Source organism: Bos indicus x Bos taurus, chromosome 24, assembly GCF_003369695.1.
Source record: "Bos indicus x Bos taurus breed Angus x Brahman F1 hybrid chromosome 24, Bos_hybrid_MaternalHap_v2.0, whole genome shotgun sequence".
Taxonomy (NCBI): domain Eukaryota; kingdom Metazoa; phylum Chordata; class Mammalia; order Artiodactyla; family Bovidae; genus Bos; species Bos indicus x Bos taurus.
In genome coordinates this window covers 32,534,261-32,555,312 of record NC_040099.1, presented here as the reverse complement: position 1 = coordinate 32,555,312, position 21,052 = coordinate 32,534,261, and the positions used below count along the sequence as shown (strand labels likewise).

Genomic DNA, 21,052 nt, shown 5'->3' with positions numbered 1-21,052 from the left:
TCAAGGCTATGGTTTTCCTGTGTTCATGTATGGATGTGAGAGTTGGACTGTGAAGAAGGCTGAGCGCCAAAGAATTGATGCTTTTGAACTGTGGTGTTGGAGAAGACTCTTGAGAGTCCCTGGGACTGCAAGGAGATCCAACCAGTCCATTCTAAAAGAGATCAACCCTGGGATTTCTTTGGAAGGAATGATGCTAAAGCTGAAACTCCAGTACTTTGGCCACCTCATGCAAAGAGTTGACTCATTGGAGGAGACTCTGATGCTGGGAGGGATTGGGGGCAAGAGGAGAAGGGGACGACAGAGGATGAGATGGCTGGATGGCATCACTGACTCGATGGACATGAATCTCAGTGAACTCCGGGAGTTTGTGATGGACAGGGAGGCCTGGTGTGCTGCAATTCATGGGGTTGCAAAGAGTCGGACACGACTGACCGACTGATCTCTTTCATCTCTCTCTCTTCTTTTCTCAGCTATTTTAAGGCCTCCTAGGACAACCATTTTGCCTTTTTGCATATCTTTTTCTTGGGGATGGTCTTGATCCCTGACTCCTGTACAATGTCACAAACCTCCTTCCATTGTTCTTCAGGTTGTCTATCAGATCTTATCCCTTGAATCTATTTCTCACTTCCACTGTACAATCAGAAGGGATTTGATTTAGATCATACCTGAATGGTGTAGTGGTTTTCCCTACTTTCTTCAATTTCAGTTTGAATGTGGCAATAAGGAGTTCATGATCTGAGCCACAGTCAGCTCCCGGTCTTGTTTTTGCTGACTGTATAGAGCTTCTCCATCTTTGGCTGCAAAGAATATAATCAATTTGATTTCAGTGTTGAACATCTGGTGATGTCCATGTGTAGAGTCTTCTCTTGTGTTGTTGGGAGAGAGTGTTTGCTATGACCAGTGCATTCTCTTAGCAAAACTCTATTAGCTTTTGCCCTGCTTCATTCTGTACTCCAAGGCCAAATTTGCCTATTATTCCAGGTGTTTCTTGACTTCCTACTTTTGCATTCCAGTCCCCTATAATGAAAAGGACATCTTTTTGGGTGTTTGTTCTAAAAGGTCTTGTAGGTCTTCATAGAACTGTTCAGCTTCTTCAGCATTACTGGTTGGAGGACAAACTTGGATTACTGTGACACTGAATGGTTTGCCTTGGAAATGAAGAGAGATCATTCTGTCGTTTTTGAGATTGCATCCAAGTACCACATTTAGCTTGCAAGATGGTGGAGAGAAGGACGTGTGCTCATCTTCTCTTGAGAAAACTCCAAAATTACAACTCACTGCTGAACAACCACTGACAGAAGAATGTTGGATCCCAGCAAAAAAAAAAGATACCCAAGTCCAAGGGCAAAGGAGAAGCCCCAGCAAGACAGTAGGAGGAGCAAAATCGCATTTAGAGTAAAACCCTATACCTGCCAGAGATGCTCGGAGGGCTCAAACAAAACCTTATGCGCACCAGGAGACTCCATAGAGACTGAGCCAGATCTGCCTTTGAGTGTTTGAGTGTCTCCTGCGGAGGTACAGGTCAGCAATGGTCTGCCACAGGGGCAGGAGCTCCGGGTGCAACAGACCTGGGTACGGCATAAGCCCTCTTGGAGGAGGTCACCATTAACCCCCTCCACAGAGCCACCAGAACTTACACAGGACTGGGGAAACAGACTGTTGGGGAAACAAAACCTTGTGTGCACTAGGACCCAAGAGAAAGGCACAGGGACTCCACAAGAGACTGACCCAGACTTGCCCGTGAGTGTCCAGGAGTCTCCAGCAGAGGTGTGGATTGGCAGTGGCCTGCTGCAGGGTTCGGGGCACTGGGTGTGGCAGTGTGTGCTTGGGACCTTTTGAAGGAGGTCACCATTATCTTCATTACCTCCACCACAGTTTGGCCTCAGGTCAAACAACAGGGAGGGAACATAGCCCTGTCCATCAACAGAAAATTGGATTAAAGATTTATGGAGCATGGCCTCGCCCATCAGAACAAGATCCAGTTTCCCCCTCAGTCAGTCTCTTCCATCAGGAAGTTTCCATAAGCCTCTTATCCTTCTCCATTAGAGGGCAGACAGAATGAAAACCACAACCACAGAAAACTAATCAAACTGATCACATGGACCACAGCCTTGTCTAACTCAATGAAAGTATGAGCCATGCTGTATAGGGCCATCCAAGACGGACAGGTCATGGTGGAGAGTTCTGACAAAACATGGTCCACTGGAGAAGGGAATGGCAAACCACTTCAGTGTTCTTGCCTTGAGAACCCCATGAACAGTATGAAAAGGCAAAAGACAGGACACTCAAAGATGAACTCCCCAGTTTGGTAGGTGCCCAATATGCTACTGGAAAACAGAGGAGAAGTAACTCCAGAAAGAATGAAGAGACAGAGCCAAAGCAAAAACAACACCCAGCTGTGGATGTGACTGGTGATGGAAGTCAAGTCTGATGCTGTAATGAATACTGCATAGGAACCTGGAATGTTAGGTCCATGAATCAAGGTAAATTGGAAATGGTCAAACAGAAGATAACAAGAGTGAACATCAACATTTTAAGAATCAGGGAACTAAAATGGATTGGAATGGGTGAATTTAACTCAGATGACCATTATGTCTACTACTGTGGGCAAGAATCCCTTAGAAGGAAGGGAGTAGCCCTCATAGTCAACAAGAGAGTCCGAAATGCTGAGCACTTGAAATGTGGCTAATTAAAATAAGGAACTAGGACTTCTCCCGTAGCTCAGTGTAAAGGATCCACCCGCCAATGCAGGAGACACAGGTTAGACTGCAGGTCACAGAAGACCCCACAGAAGACCCCACATGTTAAGGAGCAACTAAGCCCATGTGCCACAACTGCTGAGCTTGTGCTTTAAAGACCGGGAACTGCGACTACTGAAGCCTGCGTGCCCTGGAGCCTGTGCTCCGCCATGAGAGAAGTCACACAGTGAAAGCTGGCCCTCTGCAGCCAGACAGTAGCCCCCGCCTGCTACAACTAGAGCAATGAAGACCCAGCACAGCTACAAAAATTAAACTAAAAAAAAAAGTTACTGGATTTTTCATTTAACTCTAATTCATTTAAATGTAAATAGTCACATGTATCTAGCAGCAATCATATTAGACAGTAGAGTTCTATACCAACACCTGCCTGAATTTCTCTTCCAGTTTTTATTTCTGAAATATTTTCAAGTTGCCATGAAGGCAATAACTGTAAGGCCAATATTTTTATGATCTGTCTTACACTTTTCTCCCTGTAGGCCAAACCTCAAGACAGTGACAGACTGAGGGCTCAGACAAAATGTTTTAAGTTTCTGAAGGCCCCTCCCTGAAGAGGTACAATGGGACCAAGAGCATCATACGACACAGTCACTCTGTGTGGACACTCCCCTATCCCCCCCAATTTCTTCTAAGTCCACTTACTCGTTCAAAAGCATGTTGAGGGAATGAGGTTAATTTTTGTTAATTCAGGTAGTTGCAGAACATTCCAGTCCGAGAATTCCTCATTTCCTTTAGAAAGCCTATAGACATCTAGAATAGATCTATTTCACAAATTGGTCCCAGTATTTCTCTGCAGCCTAAGAGTCCAAGGACTGAGGGTGTTCTGGAGCCGGTCTACCACAAGCTACAAGTCAGGCTCGTGTCAGATTTTACCTTTTCTGACCAACCTCCAGAAACTGAGACAGAGGAAAGCACTCAACTTCTGCTAGAAAGAGATAAGTGTAAACCTGCAAAACCTCAAGTACTTAACACTGGCTGAAACTCTCACCGACTTCAGGTGCTATAAAATCTACAAGGCAAAAACCTCATGAGTTTAAAGTTAATGTAAGAACTCAATGTTCAACTAAGGAATAAAAGGTACAGTTGTGCTTGATAACTCTAAAATTTGAAAATGAAGCTAAAGAAGAAACATTTCCTCAAGGAAGTTTTTTTTAATGATATGCAACTTAGTATGCTTATATTTTACCTGTAGCTTCCATTAAAAAGGTCTTAAAATTACCATAATCCTGGGAAAGAAGTTGTCATGCCTTGTAAGCCCTTCCAGGTTTTATTATTTACCCTTTTGTTGAAGGTACATAAATAGGGAAGGATTTTTCACTTAAGGAACACTGATTAAAAGTTAAAATATTTTAGCACAGTTTTATTTTTTACTGCCTAACATGACTTTGGCTATAGATATTTAAACCTTCTTTATTTGAAGAGTTTTAATGTTATTTAGATGTTACATGTTACTTTTGCAAAGTTCACCAATCTGAAAATTATGTTTATGGTTGTCATTTTACATATTCGACTTTAAAAGAGAAGGGGTGCTGGTAAGGCAACAGTTAACTTCTGGGGAATGTCTTCAACAAACATGGAAGGGCTCAAATTTTTTCATGTTCCATAATAAGATTAGGGATTCAAAATATCTGAATCTCTTATTTTAAGCTGATAGATCCTTAAGTCAATAAAACTCCTTAGATATTAGTAAACTTAAACTAACTAAAGTTGTTGACATAGAAACATTCAAATTCTCCAATAAATTCATTTCATTTAAAAAAGGATTAAATTGCGTAGGCAAATTCACATGTTCTGATATAATTATTTAAATCAAAACACATTATCCTTTTGTAGTTCTAATTCTTCCAAACCCATTCATTCAAAAGGTACAGCCACAAAACTGATGCCAAGAAAAAAGATACCTATCTCAGTTACTTATGTTGGTATGTCTCTGTGGATGAGGCATTGATGTCACTTCAGATGAGGGCCTCTCCATTCATCACTGATGCTTTAACCTTACCTCTAATCAAGGAAGTTAGAGATTACACATGCTTTTAAATGAAACTACAGACCAGGGAAGGTATCACTATGGTTGCATTATTTAAACTCTGAAATATATAGTGAAGTCATAAAGGGCAGTAAGGCAAGCAATGCATGTCTCCCCTCCTGGCAGCAGTTTTCAAAGAGAATGACAATCTGATCACAGCATAAACATGTTAACCAAAAAATATATACGTAGGCACATGCCTATCATTACAGCCTATTTACAGAGATATTTGATCATTATTACCATAAGAGAGACAGTATAAGTAGCAGAAGAATATTACTAAAAGAGTAATACTATTTGCATTCTGGACAGAAATCTAAATTCAAAACCTCATATTAAGAAAAATATTCTTAGTAAAACCTGAGTGATAGAGTTAGCTGTACAGGTCAAGTTACATTTTCTACTTACCTCTAAGGATTCCTTCAAGTCTACAGCAGAAACTGCATCGTCTTCTTCATCATCAGTCACTTGGTCTTGGGAACAGTAGTGTGTGCTGTAAGCAGAATGCTCTTCTATTGCTTCCAGCCAGTCCTGAGATAATCCAAGGATTTAAACAGGTGAAATACACTTTTAACTCGAAACACGTATTATGACAACAACCTGAAAAGCATAAAATTTACATGGAGGAAAAAAAATGTTATGGCTTCAAAAAAACAAAGCAGAATATACCCAACAACGAAGTAATGATGCACGTCTCTCGTTTATAACATGTCTAGATAAAAAATTTTCCCAATCCTTTAAAAACCATCATCTGTAAGTTTGCATATTCATTCATATTAATACTGAAACACATTACAAAAACAAAACAATGGGTGGAGAATTTTTCACTTAAGAATTATAGGTTCTCAACCCTGTTGAGTAAGTTATTGCATAATAATACGTCTAGCAACAATTTACTAAGCTGCCTTAAGCACAAGAAATTCAGATCATTTTAAGAGAGCCAAAAATTGCCCTGATGTTTTTTGTTGTTGCTGTTAAGTATCTTTTTTTATTTTTTTTTAAGGTACTTTGATTTTATTTTTAAACTTTACAATATTGTATTGGTTCTGCCATATATCGAAATGAGTCCGCCACAGGCATACATGTGTTCCCCATCCTGAACCCTCCTCCCTCCCCATACCATCCCTCTGGGTCATCCCAGTGCACCAGCCTCAAGCATCCAGTATCGTGCATCGAACCTGGACTGGCAACTCGTTTCATACATGGTATTATACATATTTCAATGCCATTCTCCCAAATCATCCCACCCTCTCCCTCTCCCATAGAGTCCAAAAGACTGCTTTATACATCAGTGTCTCTTATGCTGTCTCATATACAGGGTTATTGTTACCATCTTTCTAAATTCCATATATATGCGTTAGTATACTGTATTGGTGTTTTTCTTTCTGGCTTACTTCACTCTGTATAATAGGCTCCAGTTTCATCCACCTCATTAGAACTGATTTAAATGTATTCTTTTTAATGGCTGAGTAATACTCCATTGTGTACATATACCATAGCTTTCTTATCCATTCATCTGCTGATGGAGATCTAGGTTGCTTCCACATCCTGGCTATTATAAACAGCGCTGCGATGAACATTGGGGTACACGTGTCTCTTTCAATTCTGGTTTCCTCAGTGTGTATGCCCAGCAGTGGGATTGCTGGATCATAAGGCAGTTCTATTTCCAGTTTTTTAAGGAATCAGTTCAGTTCAGTCATTCAGTCGTGTCTGACTCTTTGCGACCCCATGAAGTGCAGCACCCCAGGCCTCCCTGTCCATCACCATCTCCCGGAGTTCACTCAGACTCACGTCCATCGAGTCAGTGATGCCATCCAGCCATCTCATCCTCTGTCGTCCCCTTTTCCTCCTGTCCCCAGTCCCTCCCAGCATCAGTCTTTTCCAGTGAGTCAACTCTTCGCATGAGGTGGCCAAAGTACTGGAGTTTCAGCTTTAGCATCATTCCTTCCAAAGAAATCCCAGGGCTGATCTCCTTTAGAATGGACTGGTTGGATCTCCTCACAGTCCAAGGGACTCTCCAGAGTCTTCTCCAACACCACAGTTCAAAAGCATCAATTCTTCAGCACTCAGCTTTCTTCACAGTCCAACTCTCACATCCATACACGACCACTGGAAAAACCATAGCCTTGACTAGATGGACCTTTGTTGGCAAAGTAATGTCTCTGCTTTTCAATATGCTACCTAGGTTGGTCATAACTTCTCTTCCAAGGAGTAAGCGTCTTTTAATTTCATGGCTTTACTGTTTTTAAAAAATCAGTGATTTACAAAAATATGGAACGTTTGCCCTAAAAATACCTACCTTCTACCTCATTTCTCACAGCATTTCTCAGGATGAAGTCTTACCCTTTTATGAAATGTTAGGACAGACATGGTTTGGATTGTTCAATGTTCTCTGCAAGGCAAAAGTTAATCATTCTGGAAACACATTTTTAGAAAAATTTTTATTTTAAATATCTATTTTTGGCTGCACAGGCTTTTTCTCTAGCAGCTGAGAGCGGGGGTACTCTCCAGTTGTGTGAGGGCTTCTTATTGTGGTGGCTTCTCTTGTTGCAGAGCACAGGCTCTAGGGCACATGGGCTCAGTAGCTAAGGCTCCTGGGCTCTAGAGCACAGGCTCAGTAGGTGTTACATAGGATCTTCCTAGCTGCTGCTGCTACTGCTGCTAAGTCACTTCAGTCATGTCTGACTCTGTGCGACCCCATAGACGGCAGCCCACCAGGCCCCGATGTCCCTGGGATTCTCCAGGCAAGAACACTGGAGTGGGTTGCCATTTTTTCTCCAATGCATGAAAGTGAAAAGTGAAAGTGAAGGCCTCAGTTGTGTCCGAGTCTTAGCGACCCCATGGACTGCAGCCCACCAGGCTCCTCTGTCCATGGGATTCTCCAGGCGAGAGTACTGGAGTGGGGTGCTATCGCCTTCTCCAGGATCTTCCTAGACCAGGGATCAAACCCGTGTCCCCTGCATTGGTAGGCAGATTCTTATACACTATACTACTTAGGGAAAAGTGAAAGTTGCTCAGTCATGTCTGACTTTTTGCAACCTCATGGACTATACAGTCCATGGAATTCTGGAATACAGGCCAGAATACTGGAGTGGGTAGCTGTTCCTTTCTCCAGGAGATATTCCCAACCCAAGGACTGAACCCAGGCCTCCCACATCGCAGGCAGATTCTTTACCAGCTGAGCCACAAGGGAAGCCCAACAACACTGGAGTGGGCAGCCTATCCCTTTTCCAGCGCATCTTCTCGGCCTAGGAATCGAACCAGAGTCTCCTGCACTGCAGGCAGATTCTTTACCACCTGAGCTATCAGGGAAGCCCACTACTAAGAGAAGCCCCTGGAAAACAAATGCTTTTAACCCCTTACATGATTTATAAAAAAACAAGGTAAGTTTACAATACTGCCTTGATCGAAAGGAATATGCAGTCTCCATTAAATAACTACACAATGAATTTTTGTCACATCAATCCCAATTTTCTTGCTTGCTGCTATCATTCAAATTACCACAAAGAGAAGCTGAGTCTACAGTGTAATAAAGCAGAACACCTGGGCTGGAGCCAGGCTCTGTCGCTGGCCAGCTGCAGGACCGTTAAGAGGGCACTTCAATCTTACCTCGCCTATAAATTCAGGGGCAGAATGAATAATCATTTAGGCTTTTTCCTAAAACCACTAGGGGCCCTTAACTTTCACAGAAGCAAAATCTTAAAAGAAGAGAAGATACCTGCAGGTACATGTTGATAAGGAATTAATTCATAAGCCAAATTTCAAAAGTTTTATATCATCACTCCCATTAAAAAGGCATAATCAACAAGATGTTAATATTGAGCCTATTTGATATTCTTTATGTCCTTAAATGTTGTTTTATGAAAGACAAATCCATAAAATTACCTCTCTTGTCTGCTGAAGGCTGTTCTTGGGAACCCTGAAGCTATGAACAGTGTCATCGAAGCATTTAATAAAGAAGAGGCAGCTATCAGTGGATTTTACCTTGGATAAAAAGAAGTCAGTAAGACAATACCATTCATGCCCATAAAACAGAACCCTTAAATGATCTACACATAAAACCAACACTATTAACATGACAATAATACCCAAGTAAACACTTAAAATAGAAAAAAGTGATAACGTTGGGAGTATCAAATGCATTGTAGCTTATCTACATCAAGTCTGGCTTTCATATGCTTCATTACTCAAAGTAAATACTAATAATATACACTAGGTATATAGTTTTTCCCTCATCCTATTAAATATTTAGCATAACATGCACTTGGGCTATAAAGTCCTTCAGATATCAGAGCTCCAGTTTCTTATTCATGCCACTCTCCTGAACCTTTTGTTTGATGTGAGTATAGAGAATGAACTGAGTGTCAAAGCGTGAGGAGTAGAAAAGAAGAGCTGAAGTCTGAACAAGGGCTGGCCAACTCGATGGGAGAGCACATCACCTTGCAACCGAGTTCAGCTTCCCAAGTGGCTCAGACGGTAAAGAATCCGCCTGCAATGCAGGAGACTCAGGTTCGATCCCTGGGTTGAGAAGATATTCTGGAGAAGGGAATGGCAACCCACTCCAGTATTCTGGCCTGGAGAGTCCCATGGACAGAGGAGTCTGGTGGGCTACAGTCCATAGGGTAGCAAAGAGTCGGACACAACTGAGCAACTAACACTTCCAATCCTCAAGACTGTTCACTGAGGTAGCACAGTCCTGGGGGGAAACACAACAGCAGCAAGTACATACTTGGATAACAGTCTGTCTTTGGAAATTAAGAAAGCAAAGCTAGGCAGCCATGAATACCAGAGACAGTAGGGGAGTCCTCCAAAGGAAACAGAGATGGGATTCCCCAACTCTGTTCACATCTCTTACTGATGCACAGAAAATAGATACCAAGCAGTCGCTGAGATACCGCCTAGCTGAATGCAGACCAGAGCCACTGTATGAGAAACAGTTTACAATCAAACCTAGCCACGAAAATGATCTGAAACAATGGAAATTACCTTCAATGGAGAAAAATAATAGGATCCAGGATCTCTAGAACTTAACTTTAGTGATACAATCCAAAAAAGTGGACCACAATCTCAAAAGAAATTCTATTAAAAGGCAAAAAATGTCAGAATGGTTAACAGGGACCCAAACATATACTATCTACAAGAGACAGAAAATAAATATAAAGATATAGTAGGTGGAAAGTAGATACAAAAAGAGATACTATATAAACAATAACCATAAGAAGGGCTGAAAGTTTATATTAATATCAAACAGAATAGATTTCAAAACAAAACACATTATTATAGGAGATAAAGATGGCCACCAGAATAGATAAAAGGGTCAATTAATCAAGAAGAAAATAATCACAAATATGCATGTGAACAATAACAGAAATAAATAATGCTACAAATATATCTGGAGTTTAAACACCATTCTCTCAGCAACTGACACAATGAAAAAAAAAAGTCAGCAAGACACAAAAGATCTAAACAGCACTATCAACCATCATGACTGAATGTTTATAGGACATGCCAACATGAGCAAAATACACGTTATTCTCTAGTGCATTCTCCACAATAATCCATATGTAGAGTCATCAAGCGAGTCTCAATAAATTTGACAAGATGGAAATCATATAGAAAATGTGCAATGACCAAAATGAAATTATAAATCAAAAACACAATCATGAAAACTCCAATTATTTGGAAATTTAACAACACACTCCTAAACATCCATTGGTTCAAAGAAGAAATCACAACAGGAATTAGAATATATTTTGAATTGTATAGTAATTTGAATAATCTAACCTACAACCTTAAGAAACTATAAAATAGAGCAAATTAAGCCCAAAACATGGAGAGATTCTTTAAAATGAACAAAAATCAATGAAATAGCAAAAGCCTGAGAAAAATTTCGATGAAATCAAGAGAATGAAATCATAAGAAAAATTTCAATGAAATCAATCACTTCGAAAATAAAAGTGACAAAGTGCTAGGCAGATTGATCTTTGAAAAAAAGAGAAGACATAAATTACCAATATAAAAAGCAAAAGAGTGTACAACATTACCTATCACACGGACATTAAAAACACAAGGAAATATTATTACCCTAAGTTTCATAGCCAAAGGAAAAGAAAGGGACAAATTCCTTGAAAGACAAAAATAACAAACACCAAGCCAAGAAGAAATAGAAAATATGAATACCCTATAGCAACTGAACAAGTCAAATTTGTAATGACAATCCTCTCCCCACTACACATACACACACCCCCACCCCCTGGCCCTTGTGACTGCACAGGCAAATTCTAGCGAGTATTTAAGGAAGCAGTAACCTAATCCTATACAAACTCTTCTAGAAAACTGAAAAGGAACATTTTCCAGTTCATTATGTGAGACCAGATAATACCACTGGAGAAATACAAACACCACAGGAGAAATATAAACCAGTATCCATCGTGAACAAAAAAGCAAAAATTCTTAACAAAGTATTTATGAACAATATATTAAAATGGTAATATATCACAACCTCCTGAGATTTGTCCCAGAAGTGTAAGATTGATTTTAACACCCTAAAGTCTATCAATATAATCATATTAACAAAATGAGCACAACTATATGGGCATTTTGATAATATGGGAAAAGCTTTTAATAAAAGTTCAACAGATTTTCAGAATGAGGACTCTCAGTTAACTAGGAAAGGAAAAAGGACTTACTCAACCAGATTAAGGGCTTTATATGTTGAAGTCCTAATCCCCAGTGAAACTACATTTGGAGATAGGGCTTTTCATAAGGTTTTAAAAGGGGTAATTAAGGTGAAATGAGATCATAAGGGTGGGATCCTAGTCCAGTATGACTGATGTCCTTACAAGGAGAGAAAGAGGAAGCAGGGATGCCTGCACACAGGGAAAAGCCATGTGAGGACACAGCAAGAAGGCCGCCACCTACAAGCCAAGGAGAAATGCCTCGGGAGAAACAGATGCCTCAATGTCAGAGCTAAAACTGTAAAATCCTTGTAAGAAAACATGGGAAGAAAGTTTCATGGCCCTGGACTTAGAAGTGGGTTCCTGGATGTGATACCAACAGTCCAAGTGACAAAAGAAAAAAAACATAAATTAGACTACACAAAAAATGAAAACGTCTATGCAAAGAACATTATTAGCAGAGTGAAAAGACAACCTATGAAATTGGAGAAAATACTGCAAATATTTAAATAAAAAAATAAGTATTAAAAAAAATGTTCCTGATAAGGAGAAAATATCTGGAATAGACAAAGAACTCCTACAACTCAACACCAACAAGGGAAAAAAAAAAAAAACCTGATTAAAAAATGGGCAAGAGAATTAAACAGGCATTTCTCCAAAGACAATATACAAGTGGTCAATAAGTACATGGAAAGATGGTCAATGTCACTAACAATCAAGGCAATGAAATCAAACTATAGTTAGATGCCATTTCATACCTACTCGAATGGCAAAGAAACAAAACCCTCTGAAATAAGTGTTGCAGTGAGGATGTGGGGAAAGTGGAGCAGTGTTGATACGAATGTAAAATGGCGCAGGTGCTATGGAAAACAGTACCGAAGTTCCCTAAAAAATGAAAAATAGAATCACCACATGACCCACCAATTCCACACCGAGGTTTACATCCAAAAGAAATGAAAGCATCTGATGAGACATTTTCATACTTATGTTTATAGCGGCAGTATTCACAACGGCCAAAAGGTGGAAACAATTCAAACATCCATTAGTAGAGGAACAGATAAAGATAATGTGGTCTATACGTAACAGTGGAATATTATTCAGCCTTAAGAAAAGAAATCCTGTCACATGCTATAACATGGATGACCCTTAAGGACATTATGCTAAGTGAAATAAACCTGTCAATTACTGTATAATTCCACTCAGGTGAGATATCTGAAGTAGGCAAAGCACAGAAACAGAAAGTAGAATGGTGGTTGCCGGGGGTGGGGGTATGGGAAACAGAGAGGTGCTCTTGCATGTGTATCAAGTTTCAGTTCTGCAAGATGAGAAAGTTCTAGAGATGTGCTGGACAACAAAGTGAATACAGTTAACACTGCTGCTGCTGAGTCGCTCAGTCGTGTCCCACTCTTTGCAACCCCATGGACTGTAGCTCACCAGGCGCCTCTGTCCATGGGGATTCTCCAGGCAGTGGGTTGCTACTGGAGTGGGTTGTCATGCCCTCCTCCAGGGAATCTTCCCAATCCAGGGATTGAACCCAGGTCTCCCACATTGCAGACAGATTCTTTATCAGCTGAGCTACCAGGGAAGCCCAGAGTTAACACTACTGAAATAAGAAGGTAAGCTTTACATTATGTGTATTTTACTATAATTTTTAAAAAAAGAAATTTATAGATGTAAACATCTATATTAGCAAAGAAAAAAGGTCTCAAATCAATGACCTAAGCATCTATCTTTAGAGTCTAGAATGTAAACAGAGCCTGCCTCATAGTGGTCATTCACCTAATGCCCATTACCTTCAATGGATCCATATGGGTTCATAAATGCAGGCTTTAAGCAGATGTTTATAGAAGAAGCAAAAACTATATACAAGGTGAAGTGTAACATAGCAGGATCTAAGCAATTCTAAAGAAATTAAAGATCAGGAAATTTTAAAAGGATCAGGGGAACAACTTCTGTCATTTTTTAAGGTAGACAAGAATGAGAAAGAACAATGACCAAAAAAAGAAAGAGAAAGAACCCAACTGAGGAAAAACCTGAGTTCAATAAATGAATCAAAAGCTGGAACAGATGAGAATGGCTGGGAGGCACCAACAAAAGAGAAGTTTAGATGGCTGAGAGTAGACAGCACCTCCCTGGCCCTGTGGTCCGATGCAAGGGAGAAAGAGGTGTGAGGACACTAAGGGGCCAGGTGTGTAAGGAGGCCAGACTGCAGGCGCAGGTGACCAGGCCTGTGACTTCTCCAGGGTGGTGCTGCTGCTCCCCAGGAGTGTTCACACAGAAAGGTGGGTGCTGGGGTTTTTGTTGTTTTTCTTTGTTTTTGTTTTTAAATGGTGCTATCAGTTAACTTTTGGCTGTGCAGTATGTGGGATCTTAGTTACCCGACCAGGGATCGAACCCACACCCTGCGCAGTGAAGTACTGGAACTGCGGAGTCTTAGCCTCTGGACCTCTGGACCACCTGGGAAGTCCTGAGTCCTGTGCTTTAAAAAAAGGGTGCACCGCTGTGGCATGCCGACAACCCTAAAGAAACTGAAGCAGCAAGCTAACAAGTGTGTCCAGGCTCCAGTCTTAGACTAACCTCCATGGAGGAAAAACTCTTTTCTCCTGGCTGGTAAAAGTAAAACAGCCAGATGGGATTATGGAGAACCTAAACATCCTGATTTTGATACAGGCTTTAAATTTTACCACCAGAAAAATTTTCATTATCCAGATGTACCCATGTTCAAAGACACACACACGTACATGCACATATATAGATATCTACGTGCACACACATGTGTTAATATATACACATACACATATATACATACACATACAAAATGGTAAACATTCTGTATAAATGTTTTTGGATCATGCTTCTCTTATCCCACAATACACAGACTTTTTTTAAAAGTTGATTATAGTTTTTAAATGGAATTCCACAACTTTACTTGTTCTCAAGTAAAAACATATGCAGTCATCCCTCGGTATCTGTGGGCGACAGACATACGAGTAGAATACCAAAATCTACGGAAGCGCAAGGCCCTTATATAAAATGGCATAGTATCTGCACACAACTCTGGCTTGCTTTAAATCATCTCCAGAGTATTTATAATACCTATTACAATGCAAACGCTATGTAAATAGTTGCTGGTACATGGCAAATTCAAGTTTTGCTTTTTGGAACTTTCTGGAATTAAGTCACAAATAGGGAGGGCCAAACTGCACACATGCTTTCCACCCCAAGATTTTACAAAGCGGCTTATTCCAATGACTGAGCGCAATCACTCGCAGGACTGAGTTCACAGTTTAAGCAAAAGATGCGTGTGTCATCCTACCGTGCAGACTGCTTGAGTTAGGTGCTTGCATCCCTGGCGATAAGTATTATGGACTGCATCGGGCCTTCAAAATAAATATAAATTATCAAGGCAAAAGGAAAAGAGATCAGTGAAAAGTTTTAATCATTCAAAATGTAGATGCTGAAACTCAACAAGTATTAAAGATCATAATACTCACTGTTTCCTATACCATGAGAGGACTCCATGTTCTAACACTACCCAGAATAACCTCCAGCCAAAAAACCTGGAACTCTAAGGGAAAAACAACAAAGATTTTTCCAAGCTGATACATCTAGATTCAAATGCTTGACTGATAAAAAGTAATTAAGTTATGATAGTTCTATCTGAGCCTTTCATCTTGACAGTACCACTGCACACTCAAAAATGATCAAACGTTACCTAGAAACTGAATGCAGAAATGAAAACATACCCTACCGAGTGACAGGAACAGAAGCAATGCCGTATTGGTAAGATCAACAATGAACACGGTTTATAGTTCTGACAATACTATGCTAGGATATTTATAGGGAAATATGTCAGTTGTGGGCTTCAAAGACAATTTCCTCAAAGTTCTGAAAGAGCTTCTAAAAAAGGAAAATTATCCTAAATTTTATACACTACAGACAGACATGTACATAAATATATAGAAGGAGCGTTTTCAAATGCAGAAGAAATGACGTGCTCCAAAATAGTTAATTCTAGAAAATAACTGAACTCTAAAACGCAAAGAAGTGTTTATAACCGGAAAGATTTTACATGTGTGTTCTCTGACAATTTAAATATTAAATTCCTCCTGAGTCTTCTACAGACCAATGTTCATAACAAAAATGATAGTGTAATCCTATGCTTAAGAAAAAACATCCCTCCACTCTGCTCTGTACAAACCTGGCCACCTAACAGTGTCAGACCAACACAAGAGACGGTAAATTGCTACAATCACCAGATGCCTAATGAAGTCCAGCAGTATAATAATGGTTTACATCATAAGATCAAATAATTACTAAATCACATACTTCAGAAAATAACGCCAACAAATTTTAACAAGGGATCACCTAAGAAATCTTTTTTCCAGGTATTATAATTAAAAACGCATTCCAACCTACCTTCCAGAGAGGACCCTCATATCGCTTCAAAGCTTTGTGTACGATCTATTTAAAAAAACACGTTTTTGTTAAAAGCGCATCTATGTGTTTCAAGAACCCCAACTTTTTTTCTACATATACAAATGCAATCCATTACCACATACCTTATTACCAACAAGAACATGTTTCATTTCAGCACCCTGGGCAAGATCAAGAGGCTTCTGATCTGTGTAAAATACAAGAAAGAAAGCCATCAAGAGCTTAATTCTACTATAAAACTGATGCTGCTATGACAGCACATAATAATCTTTCCTATTCCATCAACTACGACCCAAATCACCTACCTGAAGTTGCCATCTCAATTCTTTACAGCCTCTTTTTCAGTAACTATTAAGCCAGCAAATCAAACTAAATTCTGAACACTCTGGATAAGTTCTGTGATCGTTCAGGCTTTCTTGCCAAAAGTCAATCCGTCAGTTTCCTATTGCTGTTGTAATTAATTACCCCTGCAATGCAGGAGACGTAAGAGACATGGGTTCGATTCCTGGGTGGGAAGATCCCCTGGAGGAGGGCACAGCAACCCACTCCAACATTCTTGCCTGGAGAATCCCATGGACAGAGGAGCCTGGCGGGCTACAGTCCGTAGGGTTGCACAGAGTCAGACAAGACCGAAGCGACTTAGCACGCATGTTGTGGGTTAAAACAATACAAATGATTCCCATGTAGCTGGGGAGGTCATGAATCCACACTCAGTTTCACTGGTCCAATAACCAGGGCGCTGGTGGGGCTGCCATCCTCTGGAGACTCTTGGGGAGCATCTCTTTCTTTGCCTTTTCCAGAGGTCGCCTACATCCCTTGATTTGTGGTCCCTCCCTCCATCTTCAAAGTGCATCATTCCAACCTCTGTTTACATTTTTTTCTCTCTCAATATTCTGATCCTCCTGCCTCCTCCCCAAAAGGAAGGACCCTCGTGATTACACTGGGCCGACCTGGAGAATTCAGGATTCTCTATCTCCAGATGCTCAACTAACCACATCACTGGGGGAGCATTATTTAGCTCATCACAGCTGCTCTTAAGCTATCTCGCTGGAGAACAGGTGGCAGAGACAACTCACAGACTAAGTCTGTGACGGTCCATAACTGAGGACAAAAGGAAAAAGGGTCACAGAGAATGAAACCATCAAGGTGCCATGGGAACTTTCTCAAGCTCACACACACAAGCACTCTGTGTTTTACCAAGTGACAAAAACAGAACTTGTGTGTAAATTATTTAATGAGTTCTGAAGTGAGCAGAGTCCTATGTGAAGGATGCAAAACAATCACCTCGTACCCTCAAGAGTTTCCAATTCCTAGAGAAACAAAAGTGAAAGTGTTAGTCGCTCAGTGGAGTCCGACTCTTTGCGACCCCACGGACTGTAACTCACCTGGCTGCTCTGTCCACGGAATTCTCCAGGCAAGAATACTGTAGTGGGTAGCTATTCCTGTCTCCAGAGGATCATCCCCAACCAGGGACTGAACCTGGGTCTCCTGCATTGCAGGCAAATCCTTTACCATCTGAGCCACAAGGGAAGCCCAGAGAAACAAAAGATATTTACCAAAAAAAAAAAAAAAAACCCCAGGTCTTTGAAGAAATAACCTATCAGACTGGAACTCTATCTACACAGGAAGTGACACATTCTATCAAATAAACTTTTTCTAAATACCAATCACCTGGTATGTGTAGGACAATTTTTTGTAAAATCGTCTGCTGCTGCTAAGTCATTTCAGTCGTGTCCGACTCTTTGTGACCCCATAGACGGCAGCCCACCAGGCTCCCCCGTCCCTGGGATTCTCCAGGCAAGAACACTGGAGTGGGTTGCCATTTCCTTCTCCAATGCATGAAAGTGAAAAGTGAAAGGGAAGTCGCTCAGTCGTGTCTGACTCTTCCCGACCCCATGGACTACAGCCCACCAGGCTCCTCCATCCGTGGGATTTTCCAGGCAAGAGTACTGAAGTGGGGTGCCATCGCCTTCTCCAGTAAAATTGTCTAATGAGTCTATTATATGACAATATTTCAGGCACTTGGGATTCAGTAGTGAACAAGACAGAAAAAAAATTGGGGGGGGGGAGTAATATAGAAAAAGGGAAAGACAGACAATAAAATGGGATACAGCAAATAATAACCCAAGCTATGACAAACCCAGACAACATACTAAAAAGCAGAGACATCATTTTGCTGACAAAGGTCTGTAAACTCAAAGCTATGGTTTTTCCAGGTGTCAAGTATGGCTGTGAGAGCTGGACCATAAAGAAGGCTAAGGGCTGAAGAGCTGATGCTGTTGAACTCTGGTGCTGGAGAAGACTCTTGCGAGTCCCTTGGACAGCAAGGAGATCAAACCAATCAATCCTAAAGGAAATCAATCCTCACTATTCATTGGAAGGACTGATGCTGAAGCTCCAATACTTTGGCCACCTGATGCAAAGAGCCAACTCATTGGAAAGACTGATACTGGGAAAGACTGAGGGCAGGAGGAGGAGGAGGCCACAGAGGGTGAGATGGTTGGATGGCATCACTGACTCAATGAACATGAGTTTGAGCAAACTCCAGAAGATAGTAAAGGTTAGAGGAGCCTGGCATGCTGCAGTTCATTGGGTTGCAAAGAGTCAGACAACTCAGCAACTAAACCACCACCACCCACGCTATGCCAACATTTTTAAGTGAATGTTCTGAAAAAGAATGACTGAGATGCCACTTCAGATTGGAGACTAGAAGAGTGATGGGGAAAGTCCTTCTGAGGGAGGATGTTTAAACTAAAGGGGTCCAGCCTCATGAGAAACCAGGGGAGAGGCCCTGCAAGCAGAGGCAACAACTGATGCAAAGGCCCTGAGGTAGGAACAGCTAGGTGGGCGAGAGAGAGGCAGAGGGCGCGAGAAGTCACATCCTGCGAGGGCCTGCTGTTCGGAACAGTTAGGTGGGCAAGAGAGGCAGAGGGCGCGAGAAGTACATCCTTCAAGAAGTACATCCTGCGAGGGCTTGCTGGTAGGAACAGTTAGGTGGGCAAGAGAGAGGCAGAGGGAGCGAGAAGTCACATCCTGTGAGGGTTGCTGGTAGGAACAGTTAGGTGGGCAAGAGAGAGGCAGAGGGAGTGAGAAGTCACATCCTGCGAGGGCTTGCTGGTAGGTCACATCTTTGTGAACCAGTACAAGGAGTCTGGGTTTTAGCCTAAATATGATGGAAAGCCACAGAAAGGTTTTAGCTAAAAGAATAACATGATCTGACTTATGTTTCAAACTCTGTCAAAGTGTGTTAAAAGACCTTTTCAAGAATATCTGGGGAAATGTGGACTTTAGCTATTTGATGATTTTTGAGAAATTATAAAATTATTAACAGGATAGTGCCATTGTGGCTATTTAATAGCTCTATTGAGAGAATTCACACACCATATAATTTACTCATTTAGAGTGTACAATTCAATGGTTTTTAGTATATTCACAGAGTTGTGCAACTATCACGTTATTTTTTTTAAAGAAGACCATATCTTATAAAAAAGAATTTAAGTATTTATAGACAAAATAATATGACATCTGGTGAGTGGATTATTGATAATGCCTGAGAGAGGATAATTTTTACATCAATTATACTCTTTTTTAAGCTCTGATAATTTCTGTAATAAAAAGTAAAAAAAAAAAAAAAAAAGATCACTACAGTGCCTGTGTGGGAAAAGCTTGTAAATGTGGGCAAGAGAAAAGCAAGGATACAAGTTACAAAGCAAAGGTCCAGGTGAAAGATACTAGTCACATACAAACAGCTCATGCAGCTCAACATAAAAAAAAAATTTAAAAATGGGTGGAAGATCTAAATAGACATTTCTCATAGGCCAAGAGGCACATGAAAAGATATTCGAAATCAGAGAAATGAAAATGAAAACTATAATAAGATATCATCTCACACTGGTCAGAATGGCCATCATCATCAAAAATCTACAAATAATAAATGCTGGAGAGGGTGTAGAGAAAAAGGAACCATCCTACACTGTTGGTAAGAATATGTTTGTGCAGTCACTATGGAGAACAATATGGAGATTCCTTAAAAAACTAAAAACAGACCTACCATATGATCCAGCAATCCCACTCCTGGGCATGTATCTGGATAAAACCCATAACTCAAAAAAGATACACGCACCCCAGTGTCCACTGTAGCCCTAGTTACGACAGCCAGGACATGGAAGCAACCTAAATGTCCATCCATAGAGGAATGGATAAAGATGTGGTACATATATACAATGGAATACTACTCAGCCACAAATAAAGAATGAAATAATGCCATTTGCAGTGACATGGATGGTCCCAGAAATTGTCATACTGAGTGAAGTAAGTCAAAGAAAGACAAAAATCATATGACGTTGTTTATATGTGAAATTTTTTAAAAAATGGTACAAATGAACTTATAAAACAGAAATAGTCACAGGTATAGAAAACAAATTTATGGTCACCAGTTCAGTTCAGTTGCTCAGTTGTGTCCAACTCTCTGCGACCCCATGAATCGCAGTCCTGTCCATCACCATCTCCTGGAGTTCACTCAAACTCACGTCCATCGAGTCAGTGATGACATCCAGCCACCTCATCCTCTGTCGTCCCCTTCTCCTCCTGCACCCAATCCCTTCCAGCATTAGAGTCTTTTCCAATGAGTCAACTCTTCGCATGAGGTGGCCAAAGCACTGGAGTTTCAGCTTTAGCATCAGTCCTTCCAATGAACACCCAGGGCTGATCTCCTTCAGAATGGACTGGCTGGATCTCCTTGCAGTCCAAGGGACTCTCAAGAGTCTTCTCCAACACCACAGTTCAAAAGCATCAAATCTTTGGTGCTCAGGGTGGGTAAATTGGGGGAATGGGATTGACATACTCACACTGCTAGAGAAAGATAACTAATAATCTACTGTAGAGCACAGGGAACTCTACTCAATACTCTGTAATGACCTATATGAGAAAAGAATCTAAAAATGAGTTGATATATGGGTATGTATACCTGATTCACTTTGTTGTACAGCAGAAACTAAAACATTACAGATCAACCATACTACAATAAAGATTGATTTTAAAAAAGAGATACTGGTGGCTTGTACTAGAGAGTTAGCAGCAAAATGGAGACATCAGTAGGTATGGAGAAAAGTACCTGGGTTTGAGATTTATTTTTGAGGTAGATTTATCAAACTGCT

General features: G+C 40.7%; 1 protein-coding gene across 7 annotated transcripts in view; it reads right to left on the bottom strand.

The window, feature by feature from the left end:
- Positions 1–21,052, bottom strand: part of OSBPL1A (oxysterol binding protein like 1A) — a 230,192-nt gene that overhangs the window by 152,395 nt on the left and 56,745 nt on the right. For all 7 annotated transcript variants that reach the window (XM_027526163.1, XM_027526164.1, XM_027526167.1 and 4 more), the window contains 6 exons: positions 16,022–16,083; positions 15,879–15,923; positions 14,954–15,027; positions 14,776–14,839; positions 8,668–8,766; positions 5,191–5,313 (listed from right to left, as the gene is read on the bottom strand). In XM_027526163.1, coding sequence (XP_027381964.1) covers positions 5,191–5,313; positions 8,668–8,766; positions 14,776–14,839; positions 14,954–15,027; positions 15,879–15,923; positions 16,022–16,083 — 467 coding nt within the window. The remainder of the gene's footprint in view (positions 1–5,190; positions 5,314–8,667; positions 8,767–14,775; positions 14,840–14,953; positions 15,028–15,878; positions 15,924–16,021; positions 16,084–21,052) is intronic.